Raw genomic sequence first — 15,408 nt, forward strand, 5'->3', positions numbered from 1 at the left:
CTTACGATAACTTGACTTCACATGGCACGCGCTGACATCGCAATTCATTGTGAACCAACCTTCAATTATTTGTAGGTCATGTGCACCTAGTATTCTACTAATTTGATTTATTCAATACATAAATGAAGAAAATAAGAAAATAAATACCGAAAACAATTACAATAAATGTTGGAAGTGTCCTCCTTGGCATTCTAAGCAATAACCTAACCGATTTCGTAATTAAATTGGACGGCCGTATTTTTGAAAATGTGACAGCTGTCAATTGTATCTACTACTCATTTGAACTACTCAATAGATTGATGTGTTTTTTTAAAAATCGAACATAGGGAAACATTGCATGCTAACTCCTATGTTCGCATTTAAAAAAAATTCACTGTATGTANAATAATAATAATAATAATAATAATAATAATAATAATAATAATGCTTTATTTCCCAACAGAATATCCAATTAAAGGACAAATCACAATATGAAGTTAATTACATACAAAATACAAAAATATAAGATAAACATATACGGTTGTTTACGTAAATTAGGAGAAGAAGAAAAGTAATTCGAAGCAGACAAAAATTCTTAATTAATTAGTTAGTTGCGGTCGTTACATACTCAATGTTCGAATGATGTTCTTCCAGGATGAGTGAGTAATGTCACAGATTGAACTTATAGTATTGTAGCTATTACAGATTGCATACATAGGAGACCTATTGATGTTGCTATTTATTTGTGGGAGAGAAAAAGTATGACTTCTTCGAGTTGTCAATCTAGGCACATGCCAATTAATTTCATTTAGAAGTTTGGAACAGTCTATGTTGTTGTGCAGAATATCGTACAGGAATTTAAATGATGCGATGAAGCCCCTATGCTGACGTGATGAACAGTGCGTAATGGTCAAGGAGGTGTTCATGACTCAATCCTCTAGGGGGATAAATACCGTCCACTTTGAAACACACAAATTTCAAATATTTACGTTGCACTTGTTCAATAATATTTATGTGCTTCTTATAAAACGGATTCCATATTAATGGGCAGTATTCTAGCTTTGACCTCACAAAAGCGAAGTACAAAGCATTCAGAGCGCCCACATTTCTAAATGTGGAACAATTTCTAAACAAGAATCCTAGTACATACTTTCATGGCACTTTTTACAGTTGACGAAATATGGGTTTCAAATGACAATTTTGTGTCAAATGTAATTCCAAGATCCTTTACTGATTCACATCTCACTAAATCCGTTGCAGCCAATTTATAGTTGAACAAAAGTGGATCTTTTTTTCGAGTGAATGATACAACTTTACATTTATTCACATTTATGTTGAGTTTATTTATGGTACACCAATCGTTAATTTTGTTTAACTCAGATTGCAATAATATACAATCAGCACGAGAACAGACGGATGCATATATTTTAAGGTCGTCCGTAAACACAAGTTTATTGACAAATCATTGATGAAAATAGTAAATAATGAAGGCCCCAGGTTTGAACCTTGAGGAACGCCTGGATACGCGATGTAGCTGTTAGATTTGAAACCATTGTACGTTACTTGTTGCAATCTGTTGGAGAGATATGATGTAAATAGCTGAACGAGAGAGTCACTAAAACCTATCGAATCCAGTTTCTTTAATAGTAATCCATGGTCGACTCTATCAAAGGCTTTAGCTATATCTGTGTAGATCACACAGTCCACGTTGATCTAAGACGGAGGTTACATCTTGAGTGAAAGATGCTAAATTTGTTGTTGTTGAGCGTCCTCTTCCAAAGCCATGACACACTTTACAAGTTTTCCAAATGTCAGGGAATGTCGAGGTTTTTAGGATTAGATTAAAAATTATTGTAAGTGGCACTGAAAAGATTGGTGCACAATCTGTAATCAGGAAACTAGTTAAATTATCATGGCCAGACGTTTTGGAGTTTTTTAGTTGTTTTATATACTTCTCAATTTCGTTAGGGGAAATGTCATTTACCTATGGTAATACAGTCTACATTGCTGATGGTGGTAATTTTTGAAAAAATCTGCGAACCCATTCACAATTAATGCAGGATTATCCAACGTATTGCCCTCGAACTGCATTCGACCAGGAATCCTCGAAGTGCCTTTCTTTAGTTGAACATAGTTCCAAAACTGTTTTGGGTCAGTAGATACCGAAGTTTCTACAACATCATGGTATGACCTATAAGCTGTAGCTACCTGCGATTTAATTAATGCTCGCAGTCGACTAAAATGAATTAAAGGAAAATCGGAGAAGCATGTTACGTCAACTTCAGTGGAATGTATAGAGTTAATGATAGCCATCACAACACCACCGCCGCGTGACCTATTTACCGCATTAAATTTGCGGTCGCTACGGTATATATTATAAGCACTAGTGAAGATCTCACTACTCAATATATCTTCCGAAAGCCAAGTTTCAACAAGACAGAGAATATCATACTCCTCGCAGGCAATTCTTGGATAACAGTAATTTAACTTTGTCCGTAGACCACGAACATTTTGAAAATAACATTTAATATTAGACAAACTGTTAGGCATAGTTAGTTTTCCGAAAGAATAATTGGACAGCCACTCACGTATTTAATCTTCAGATTGGTTTCTCCTTTTTCAATTCTCTCGCTTAATTCTTTTCTTAGCGATCTGTGATGATCGAGCTGCCTACGAGTTTTGTCCGATGAGACATAGATATTGCCGAAATCTTGACTGCTCTTCAATTCCTTAGATTTGCGGAGTATACTATATGCTGTTGCCTCATTAGGAAAAATCACTTTTATTGGTCTTGGTCTAGGTCTGCCACCATCAAACTTCCCTAATCGGAATAATTTAACGTTATCGAGTTCATCGGGAGTAGATCCCAGACAGGTTAGCATTTTCTTGACTATACCAGCATCCGCAGATTCCCGCTCTTCTGTTGAGCCCAAGGTAGATTCATCTGCCCCAAAGACCACAATGTTGCGTTTACGTCTCTGGCGATCCTCAATTTCATGTAAGATGTCTTCAAATAAATTACTGTCGATTTTAGAGGTTGCCTTATTAGACTCAAAATTAGCTTTAAGTTGTGCTACTTCATCCTTCAATTGTACGATAACAGCTCTCAGATCCGTGATGTCCGAACCCATATTCGTACAGTCGGGGCAAGTCCAGGATAAACGAATACTTAGTTGAAGAATCTCTTTTACCGGATACTCAATCTGCTTTTAGAGCTGGTTACAGCTGTACTACTGCACTGTTAAATGTTACCGATGAAATATTCACTAGTGTAGATCGTGGAAATCTTTCAGCGCTAGTGCTTCTTGACTTTTCTAAGGCTTTCGATACAGTAAATCACGATATTATTATAAGCATATTAAAGCACGTCGGTTTCACTACTCGTGCTGTCGCCCAGAGTTTTCTTGAAGGTAGGTGGCAACAAGTGGTTTTGGGCGAATGTGTCTCATCGGCAATAACAATAACATCGGGGGTACCTCAGGGATCTGTTTTGGGCCCGCTCCTGTTCTCTATATATACTTCGGCCTTTAAAAATAGTGTTAATCACGTGCAATTTCACCAGTATGCCGACGATATTCAGCTACTTCATAATTTTACGACTTCAGAGGTGGTAAGGGCAACGGACCATATAAATTCTGACATCAGAGCTTTAGTTACGATAGCAGAATCACATGGGTTACGTATAAATCCCCAAAAATCATCATTTGTGCTGTTCGGGCCAAAAAAACCTAGAAACCTTCACATGGAAACTATTACCATCAAAATCAATGATACGCTACTATCTGCGAAGCACTGCGTTAAGAACTTGGGATTGCAAATGGACTGTGATTTACAATTTAAGCAACATGTGACTGATATTAGTCGCAGAGCATTTGCTAATCTTAAGCTAATCTATTACAATAGACATTTATTACGCCGGCATTTAAAAGTGCTTTTGTGTGAATCGCTTGTCTTATTACAATTTAACTATTGCGATGTGGTCTATGGTCCTTGTCTCGATAGTCTGGATGTTCGTAGAATACAAAAAATGCAAAATTCCTGCTTGCGATTAATATTCGGCATAAAAAAACATGAGCATGTGTCTCACAAACTCACGGAAGTGAAGTGGTTGAATATGGAGCGCAGAAGACATGCTCATGCAGCTACACTATTCCATAAAATTATAATAACCAGAACACCTAACTATCTTTATAATAAAATACAGTTTAGTACGAATAACAGATTTTATAAATTAATAATTCCACCATTTCATAAAACGGAATTCTATAAAAGATCTTACAGCTACAATATAAGTAACATTTACAACAACTTATCCAACAATCTTAAAATACTAAGCTTTCGAAATTTCAAACATCAAGTGTACTCACAATAATACTATATTCTTAGTTGTTAAACAACACACGAAACATGTTTTTTTTATTATTATTATTTTCTTTTGTCGGTTTTGTTCAATCGTCAGTCCCATATTATGTTAATCATACGTTTCACATCATCATTATATAGTGAGTTTAATTCCACTTTGTTGTTTAGTTAATTAAATTAGAGGGGTTAAGTGGAAGAGCAGATGTGTGGTCATGTACCCCATCTGAACTGCGCCCCATTGGATTGTGTCAAAATTATATCTTTTCTTTTCCATCTATTATGTTTTATATATTTTATCCACTATCCAATAAAAGACAATTTATTATAATTTATTATTATTATTATACACCTGGTTTATTAATTAAGACCTTAAGGTCATTGGTTGATAAGCCAACACAGGAGTGTTTAAAATGCTTTTTGCAAACGCAGCACATAATCATTTTGATAGATTCGGTTGCAATGGCGCAACATGCACATTGTATAAGTATACTTGGCATAGTGGATTAGAAGTGTGTACGGGGTTTTATTTACGGAAATGTTTCTAATACGACAATATAATAGTTTATCTTATCATGCAGTTCCTTAATACCGAATAAACGTACTCACATTTATCCCAATAATTACGTTACCGCTTCTCAAAAGTGAGCAGCGGCCACAGAAAATTTGATCATTGGAATGTAATTAATAGCGACTGTCCGTGTAGGTGTGATCTAATTATTATATACATCTTCTAGTCTGAACAATTTTCAAACTTTCAAAAGCTAAGTGACATACGATTATATTTTTTGTATACTTCCAGGGGTTTTGTATTTCCCTCAAAGTGAAAAATCGCTATTGGCTGCATTTTGTCGTCCGTCCGTCTACACGACTGAACCGATTTGGGCGATATGGGGCTAATTTGAGAGGGCTTGGTCCAAGGATTCCGTGCATACCGATATTTTTTGGTTTTGCGGATGTGCAGTGTCAACAATTGGATTTAACCCATGCGCAATGCCAATTTTCTTATTTATGAAAGCATTTAAATGAAATTTGATACATAGGTACTTGGAATAAAAGCAAATCTAACATCAGTTTCTATTTTTTGCGTTTGCGCAATGCCAACTTTCTTATTTATGAAAGCATTTAAATGAAATATCATATACGTAGGCACTGTTTAATATTTGTATACGCTCCACTATTTTTCAATAAACTGTACAGACTTCGACGTAGGCGGCTCATTTGAAAAAGAAATGTGGTAAGAAGTTCGTCCCTACCGTATTTTTCCCCGATCCTAGCATTAATATTATTAGGAGGAAAATACGCTCTCGTCATTGATGTTTGCATAATGACTTTTTAACTTGTTATTTTTGTACGTAAACAGAACGAGTATCTCAAATTGCTTTTTTTCTTTGTCACCTTGAGAACTTCCTTTTCTCTTGTTTTTCTAGGATGTACCGATTGGAGTTCGTACATTTTAAGGCACCTTTCATATATTTTTGTGCTCTGTAAAAATTTGTTCAATACAAGGGCAATAGTAATTTATAAAAGTTCGGAAATTTTGGATTGTTATTTTATTTGCATAGCTAAAGAGAATTTGAAACAAACTATCGTTATTGTTTTCCTGAAATAAGGAAAAAAGTTACTGTTACACGGCAGAGTAAATTTCCCGTAATTGAAAAATTATTCGGGCAATGCCATCTCTCCTTCATAATAGAGATGTTAATGGAAAATAAGCAAAATACACTATTGGTCATTAGTGCAATGTGTTTGGACGATTTTCTAATAATATCAGTGCATAAATATCAATTTTGATGTAACTTGGTGAAGATTTCCCTGGGCTACCGCTTGCAACCAGTTTCGGATATTATAACGGATCTGTGTACCCGATGGATAACGAATCAGAAGTGCTGGGTTGCAAAGTACAATTTCGGATTGTGTTCAGCGGTTTCTGGAAAATGTTTAAGCTCCAAAAACTATAAAAGCAAGCTATCATACGGTAAAATGCCAAGCGGGGCGATAAAACTGTGAAAAATACATAAGGATCTACTAAATTTCGGTTTGCCTGAAACTGAATCATACAAATAAGGAAAAGTGGATTTTGTAAATATATTGCAAGATATGAAATCGTGGAAATAGTATATTGAAAGACAAGTGTTACAATGCGACCTATTGTAATACGACTATCTTGTGGCACGAGTGGCGACGCGAAGCGTAGCCACGAGTGTCCGCAAGATAGGAGTATTACAATAAAGCATTGTAACACGCGTTTTTCATACTATTTTTTCTATTTCGGTGCTTTAATTAATAATTTAATTAAAAAAATCATTATCAGAAACTATAGGGAACATTAGAACTAACATGTTTTATGTTGGGAACACTTTTTATGCCGTTAAGTTTTAGGTTGGCAGCGTAGTAAGACTGACATTTTGAAGTTCAAACATGGAAGTACCCAACGAAGTACCTACTTGTACTAACTAGTAACTGCCAACTTAAGAGATGAGTTACCAAAAAAAACGACTATAATCACTGTCTTTGTACAACTGTTTTCGGCCGAAAACAGTTGTACAAAATCATCATTGTGACACCGAAATAGAAAAAAGTCATTACCTATACTATATTGGATGAAAGATAGCATTTTATCAATAAAAGTACCTCAACAAATAATATCAGATAACAATTTACAGTTTTCAATTCTAAAACTTTGTATAGTTTATTTCTATTTCCGAAAAAATCGGGGTTGCAGATATCGTACTAATTGCTACTGTGTCCCTTTAAGGTCGAACTACGTTAACATCGATGGAATTAATCACTCCATAGGAACCTTAAGCTATCGACTTTGGATTTATTAAGTTGTAAAAACAAGGATGTGGCCGCTCAGCCCTCAATTCATACATGAGGAATACGGAAGTAGACCCTTGCCAACTCTGCGTTCTTCAACTGATCAATATATTGCATGGGGGTGCTTTTATAAATGCAACTGTTTCCGTGAAAATTAACTGTCAGTAAAATTTATCCGGGTAAAGTGGCTCGTGAATGGATTAAAATTGGAAGGATGAGAAAGGTTAGTACGTATTTAGTGCCCTTGTTTACTTAAACTGTTTTAAATATTAGAGCGGAGGCTTCCACGGCCAGAGTCATTATAAGATGCGAGCGACTTTCGGGATAGGACCGTGCCAATGTTGAACGAAAAGTCCGTTGACCCACTTACGAAAGTGGGCGAAACGTTGACTTTTCGTTCAACACTGACACGGTCCTTTCCCGGAAGTCGCTCGCTATTTAATGTTTTAAATGTTACGTACTGGAACTTAAAAATTACTACGGCTAGGCACTACATACTAATAAATTATGTATGAAGGTGGCGTTTAGAAATTACAGAAAAGTTTCAAAATATCTCCAAAATTCCGCACATTAGCATGAATTAAGGATAAACTACAAGCTCGTATTTTTGCGTGTAAATATTTGTTTCCGCGGATACTTATTCTTGTAAACCTCTTGGTGAATGGTCAGCCTAGTCAAGATCCAAGAAATATCTCAAAAGTGGTTTGCATTTTTTCTTCTGTATTTTCAGTATGAGGAAAGTGAATAATAGTTATATTTATTAAGGAAGAGAAAAAGTCGTAGGGCCATTCATCCTCTCTACACGCTTAAACTTCGGTAATTATGATAAGTAGATTAAGGGATGTATAATCGCAAAATAATGAATAGAAATTAAGGATATGAAATTAATGCAAAATGTACTGGATGCAGTCAATAAAGTTCGCCATTAAAAAGTTGTAGCATTGATTCGTAAAGGGTTTGCTACCTTTTACGAGGTGTGTTCGGAAAATATCGGGATTAGTCTCAAAATAGAATATGTGTACCAAATTTGCTTTAAATCGGTTGAGCCGTTTAGCCGGAAATTAGAGTATAGGGAAACAGACTGATCGACATCATCCAGATTTTGTTTGATTCGAAGTCATCGTGCTTTAGAACGTGTATTTCCGTAAAAAATTGGGGGATTATTTTTTACCCCAATGCAATACCTCCGTTACTAACGAACCGGGTGGTAAAAATTATTCAGATTTTTTTACAGTGAATCAAAATAGGCCTCTTTAGCATTAATATGACGCTGCAAGCGTTTTTTTTCCAGTTTGCCATTGGAACACGGTTCAGGTACCTCGTCGAAGCGCCTTGAACCACTCGAATCCAGTCGAAACGCCAAAATCTGGCAAGCGACTACTAGCAATGGGTGACTGGATGATGAAAAAACTAATCGTTGGCGATCTTCTGGTCAAACCCGGCGGGCGCAATCTTTCAAGCGGCGGAGCACTTCTGCGTAAAATTTTTCATTGAAATTAGATCAACAGGTAGAATCTCCCTGTATACGAGAGTGTTAGTTAGGTTAGGCCAGAAATCTTGTACCAGGAGAACATAATGTGCGAGGAGATTGAAGGTTAAAATTAGTGATCAAGTGAACTTACCTTAAGTGAAGTTCGATCATAATTATATGAAGTGTCCAATCCGAAGATATCACTTAGATTATACACCATGTAGTTGTTTAGAGATCAGGAATAATTCTGCCCAAGCAAGCTGAGGCAACTCTGTTGTCTCATAAAGTAACCTTTAATAACCGAATATCCTAACTAAACAGTGTAAACTGGTCGTGTACACAACCGAAACTATTAAACGAAATAATAACCGAAAGGAAATATGATAGCTTTCTTGTACTAGCTAATCGGCGCCATATGATAGGGTATCCCTGTGATCCACAGCGCGGCGTTAGATGCCCTCATCCAGTTGACTTGATTGGATCACGACTTTGGCAAAAGCAGTCGGGTCCAAGATAGGCCGATTATAAAACGTTGTGAAGGTAGAGGCCCGAGTCCAACCCGCAGTTTGAAGAATGTTTGACAGAGAAAGCCCATGCCTATAAGCCGCAGAAGTGGATGCATGACGGAACGAATGCGGCTTGAAAACCTTTGTATCCAATCCAGCCGTAAGCAATGTGTTCTTAATCCAGCGACTGATGGATTGTTTGGTAGCGGTTTTATGAGGCTTTTTAAAAGTAATAAACAGGTAGTCCTGATTCGGAGTCCGGAGGGGTTTTGTGGCCTCTATGTAGTCAATCAAAGTAGTAGCTACACAGAGTAAGGGATTTTCAGCAAATCTTGGTATTTGCAGGCAAGGCTGAGATCGATTGGTATCCGAAGTTTTAATGGGGTCAGTGATGGGAATCTGTATGCCCTGTGGAGAGGTATGTATGTTTGTTAATTTGATTAACTGGATTGTCTGCAGGCGATGGCCTGTGGCCAGAGCTAACAAAGTAACTAGCTTGGCTGACAAATCCTTCAGGGATAAAATAGAATTAGGTCCGAGTTTCTGAATGTACTCAAGCACAACGTTAGGGTCCCAGGTGCTATTATAACGCGGTTTCGAAGGTCTTAGTCTAGCGATTCCTTTCATAAAGCGCGAAAGACGCGCATCGTTTGACAGTGGTTGCAAATGAATAAGCGCCAACGCGGAGCGATGGGAATTCATGCTACCGTACTGGAGATTGTTTCCCTCGAACACCCGCTGTAAAAATTCTATTATGGAGGGAATCGGTGCTTGAAAAGGAGAGAGAGATCGTTCGCTGCAGAAGTTCCACCACTGTCGATAAGTTGTTTCATACTGTCGCATGGTCGAGTCGGAGATGGATTCTGCCATGGTGTCGATGGCACAGTCCGGGACTTCTTTCTTGCGAAAAGCCTCGCAGATAAGTGCGCGGCCACCAGGGTAAGTGCGCTTGACAGCGGATGTTGGTGACTAAAAATTAAGCGTCTTGCAGGTCGATTGAGGCCATGAACGCGTTCCTATGTAACAACCGCGACGCCGTACGATAGTCTTCCATTTTGAAATGAGAAGTAGAGACAAACTCGTTAAGTGCTTTAAGATTTAAAATAAATCTTTGTGTGCCATTTGGTTTAGTTCGCAAAAAGAAACTAGAGATAAACTGGTTTTTGCAAGGAGTGCAGGGTTGTATAGCCCCTAGAGCTAGTAAGTCTTTGATTGCGGACTGTGTGTGTAACCTTTCTAATTTAGATAAGGTTTTGTAGACCGGTCGCTGTTGCGACGGTGTTGACGAAAATGAAATGCAATATCCTTTTATCCAAGACAGTGGCTGAGGGTCAGTCGTAATTTTGGTCCAGGTGTGATAAAAAAATTGTAAGCGACCAGCGGGTAGCAATGTACTTACCTCTACTGTCGACGTTGGTAATGGTAGCGTGTTTTTGAGGGCTGGCCCTTCTGTGGCTGAGCTCTGCCCGTTGAGCGAGCCGGGCGATTGCGGTTTAACGGCCCGCTATTATAAGGCCGGCTAAGGTTAGCGCTCTCTCCCCCCTTTTCCCCCCTGGCAAACTTTGGAAGAGTCCGTCTGGACGAAACAGTAGAGGTATGTGATACCGGCGGGGCCTTTAAGTCCTTCCCAGCTTTAGCCACTAATTTTGCAGCTTTTATTTGCTCTCCTAACTCGTTTCCAAAGAGAAACTGAAGCGGAGTAGATTTCTCGACTATAACCTTCACTGATTTGCTTAGAGAAGGATAAATGAGAGTACGCCGGAGTGACATTTGATGGAGAAGGTCTAAATGTATGCGACTTGCATCCCTCAATCCTGCCAATAAGCGAGCTGTCAGATCTTGGGAAATAATTTCTTTATTCTCAAGAATTAAATGAACAGCCGAGGCTAGGGCCGAGCTACCGTGACTTAGTTGTGTCTGCATTTGCAGGTATGCATTGTCACGTTTTAGGTTAGGTCCCGACAAGATAGAAGAAATCTCCGGATTAAGAATTGGTGGGGTCAAAGCGACGCAATTCGATGGCAACTGATAAGATTTGAATAAAGAGTCGCGCTCCGAAGAAACGAGGCCATTAGCAATCACATGACTCCAGCGGGAGTTTAAAGCTTCGTGAAGGTTGAATGGCGCCGGGGTGTTTTGTCGGGGATCCTCTCCTAAGACATGCAAAAATGCCTCCGGCAAATCGTCTTCATTATTGATTTGTAAAACCGGAGACTCCCTGTCGTCAAAATCGGGCGGATCTGGAGCCCCCTCGCTGGAGGTTACAGTTGCAGCTGGCGCCATTTTGCGCGGAAAATGATCGACCAGCCGTTCAGCGCTAGCCGAATCGTGCAAGAAACGATCTGCGCTATGTCTCGGTGACTCCGCGCCGGTCGGGCTGCGATAATCACGAGCACGGCATTGCCGTTGTGTTGCCGAAGGTCCGGAGGCTTTGGGGCTCCTATAACGCCGGCGGCGAAGGGAGCTGCGAGAACAGGAACAGCGTTTGCTTCGAGAACGTGTACGATCACGATGGCGGCGTTTGACCTTGCGAAGCTTACGTTCCAACTTACATAAACGTTTTGCCAAATCTTGTTTTGAGATACTAGCCTCCGAGTCGCTAGAAAAGTCCTCTGAGGGACTCATACCTAACTAAAACCCTAAAAACCTAAGGGTAAAAGGAATTAGAAGTTAAAACTTACAGTTGAAAAAAGTGAGGTGCTAACACGATGTGTACGCAACGAGCACTAAAAGGTGAATGAGCGTAGAGGGGCGTGGGTCGAGTAAAATAGACGCGGGTAGCGGGAGATTCAAATATTATTCTTTAAACATAGTGCGCAACAGTACTACATGGGTGTACTACATGGTGTATAATCTAAGTGATATTGAGGATTGGACACTGATATATAATAAAATATTAGTGAAGTTAAGTTAGAGTGCTAGTTAGGTTACGTCAGAAATCTTGTATCAGGAGAATATAATGTGTGCGGAGATTGAAGGTTAGGATAAAATATTAGTGAGGTGAGGTTAGAGTGGTAGTTAGATAAGGTCTGAAATTTTGTATCAGGAGAATAACGTGCGAGGAGATTGAAGGTTAGGATACAATTTTAGTGAGGTTAGGTTAGAGAGCTTGTTAGGTTAGGTTTTATTATTAGGTTTATTATCAGGTAATCAATATCTTTTTCTTCCTCCCCGCATAATCTCATTTCCTTCCTTCCTCTTCTCTCCACTTCCTCCTTCTTTTCTCCTCGTTTCTGAACCTTGCAGGTATTTTAGTTTTCTCTCGAATTCTCGATCCTCATTCTCCGCAGCTGAACTTGTACATCATTGCAAGTTCTCTTTCCGTAGTTTCTCCAACTGCTCTCCGGCTTTCAACTTCTTCTCCGTATCCGTTTCTCTCGTAATAGTTTTTCTTTTGTTCCCACCAAATATCCTTTTTTGTAGAGAATACTTTAAGGAGCTGAAAATCATGACTGTGGTGAATACTTACATCTTGGAAATTTGCTCATACGTTTACGCGCACAAATCAATTTTCAAAACCGCTGATCATTCCTATAATACTTACTAGAATTAAAAATTAATACAAGCAACATCCCACAAGACATCACTTTGTGAGAAGAACTTTTGCTAGAACGCAACTAAAATTTTTAACTCGCTATCACGTTTTATTAATACGTTCTCGAAAAAAATAAACTATAAACAAAATTTAAAAGAATTATTGGTATCAAATTGTTTTTATAATATGGACGAATTTTATCAATTCGTAAAACCTTAGTTTAAAACGTATTTTGCTTATTGTAAATCTTTCGACGTTTGTTTTAGTGCTTTCGCAAAAACCGCACTAAAATACTAATAAATATTATTATTATTATTTGTTCTTCCTCGTCGTTAACCCTACTTTCACCGATTCACACTCCCTTTCTCTTCTTTCCTCGAATCTTAGTACCCTGCGTCCCAACTCTGTCCCAATATTCTCCATTTCTGTTTCCTCCTCTAATATGTAATTTGGTGCCCTCCTCTTTTAGTACCAGTACCCATTTTCAGTAGTGTTTTCTTAATCTGAAATCATTTTTTAAATTTCTCCTATTCCCCACATTTGTCTCATCGCCAGATCTCCCTTTTCCTTAATTCCTTTATTTGGGCGTTTGTCCCATTATTACGTTGCATTTGCACTTCCTCTTCCTTCTACTAGCAGTCTATCACCCCCTTCCCAAATCTTATCATCTTCGATTTTTGGACATTTAATTCCATTCCCTTTCTTTTTCAGTATGTCTCTATATATCCCTCTCATCATTTCCATCATCTGTTTTTCCTCTGTTGCCAATAATACTGTGTCATCCACGTAAACCAGTGGCCATAGCTTCCTTTTTCCCATAACGCTTCCTTCACTTTGACCTTCATATAGAAATGAAATAAGGTTGGGCTAAGTGGGCATCCTTGTCTCAATCCTTTTATTGCCCAGAACACTTCCTTTTCCACCATAATGGTAATACATATACAGTCGATCGTTCCCTAACCTTTTTTAAAGCCTATTTGCGTTTCCTGCAGTGTCATCTTCTCTTTCATTTCTCTTTCCAACCTTGCATTCAGTACCATTGCGTAGATCCTATACACCGTCGGTGTTATCGAGATTCCCCATCCATACAGTCCTTGTCCTCCCTTTTGTAAATTAGCACTATATCTCTTCGTTCTTCTATCTGTATTAATTCGGTAACCTATTCTTTATTTTCTCCCAGTTCAGTTCTTCTATCCATGATTCCAGCAACCCCACCACATTGTATCTTCTTACAAACCCCAGCATTGATCGCCTTTAATTGCTATCACCGCCACATTCCAGAGCAACTTCTCCATTTTGATTTCGGTTTGCTCTGTTCTTCTGCTGTTCGTATCTGTCTCATTCTCTTCTCTCCCCCACTCCCTGACTACGCTTTTACTGTTAAAATCTTCCCTCAAACCCCGCCTCTTCATCTCTCGTTCCCTTCCTCTCTGCTCTCACCAATCTTTTTGTCTTTGTTACTCCAACTGCATTCTACATCTTCCACCACTAATCCCCAATATCCCCATCTTACCTTCGTTTCCTTGCCTTTTCTCCCGCCGCTATCGCTCTAATTTCTGTCTGTACCCTTCTTTTTCATAAGTCAGTCCGTCATCTGCTCTCCTGCTCCCCTATGACTTTCCCGTACCTCTCATAACTTCTCTCTTCTTCTCCCATATTAGTTCCGCGACTATTACTTTATCTCTCTCTACTTTAGTAGCCTCTACTTGTAGTTTCTCTTTTAGCCATCTCTATTCCCTTTACTGTTATGTTGTTCTTTATTTTTTCTGTTTCTTTCCTCTCATTTTCTTCTTCAAGTTTGTTTATGCTTTATGTAAGTTCTTTTTCATTATCCCATTGCTCTTCCCTTCTCTTTATTGCCTCCCTTAGTCCAGAGCCGTCCTTAGTAAATGCGAGGCTTAGAGCGAAACATTTTTGCCGGGCCTTTTGAACTATGATTGGCGGAGGGTATGGAATACCCAATTTTTGCAAAATTATACTTGCAAAGTCGTCATTTTAAGCACTTTGAAAAACTGTCACGCGGCGAAAGGGAGGGGAGGAGATTATGCGAGAATAACTCACTCACAGCGCGAGGCCTTTTTCAGCGCGAGGCCTGGAGCGGCAGCTCCACTCACTCCACCCTAAGGACGGTTCTGCCTTAATCTTCTCATTTCCTCTGCCATCTGCATTTATTTTTTCAACTTGCTCATTTGTCTCTTCAGCTGCTCTTCATATTTCCGCCTTGACATCCTCTATCCATGTTTATTTCTCTTTTTGTCTAAAGTACGATGAGTTTGTGAACAACCGTAAATGTATTTATTTAGTGCTTTTATCATATTAACATAAACTTAATCATATTATATCATATATCATATTATTATCATATTAGTTTAACCCCATCCTCTATCTTCTAGAAAGAAGAGAAGAGAGAATATTCCTCCTTACAATCTTCTTTTTTTCCTCCTTACAATCATCTCTTTTTTGCTTCTTGACCATACCCATCCTGGCTCGTCCTCGTCGATATCATCATCCTCTCTCTTGATTTCCTCTTATTCTTTTTTCTTTGTTTCATCTCATTTTCTTACTTCTATTCTTCATGCTTGTCCGATCACGGAATCTCTTTTTTTTCTGTAATTCCCTTGTTTGTGTAATTGCTCTTTATTTCTTTATATGGGGTATCTCAGGTATTAATGCCTTCCCTCTTTCTCTTCTTTGCTAGCTCCACTTCCATTCTACCTCTATGTTGACTTCCCCTCTTC

The 15,408-nt window shown here is 38.5% G+C and overlaps 1 protein-coding gene across 1 annotated transcript; it reads right to left on the reverse strand.

Annotated features, from left to right (window-relative positions):
- Window positions 1-2,531: 2,531 nt before the first annotated feature.
- LOC116166261 lies at window positions 2,532-3,110 on the reverse strand. The gene has a single exon (XM_031481134.1). It carries the CDS (start codon window positions 3,108-3,110, stop codon window positions 2,532-2,534), a length of 579 nt encoding a protein of 192 aa, XP_031336994.1.
- Between the last annotated feature and the right edge of the window lie 12,298 nt (window positions 3,111-15,408).

This window comes from Photinus pyralis, unplaced genomic scaffold (assembly GCF_008802855.1).
Source record: "Photinus pyralis isolate 1611_PpyrPB1 unplaced genomic scaffold, Ppyr1.3 Ppyr1.4_LG3a, whole genome shotgun sequence".
In the NCBI taxonomy this organism is placed as follows: Eukaryota; Metazoa; Arthropoda; class Insecta; order Coleoptera; family Lampyridae; genus Photinus; species Photinus pyralis.

What these genes read in the sequence shown, in the direction of transcription:
- LOC116166261 (XM_031481134.1), bottom strand. Translation starts at nt 3,110, where the DNA reads ATGGGTTCGGACATCACGGATCTGAGAGCTGTTATCGTACAATTGAAG.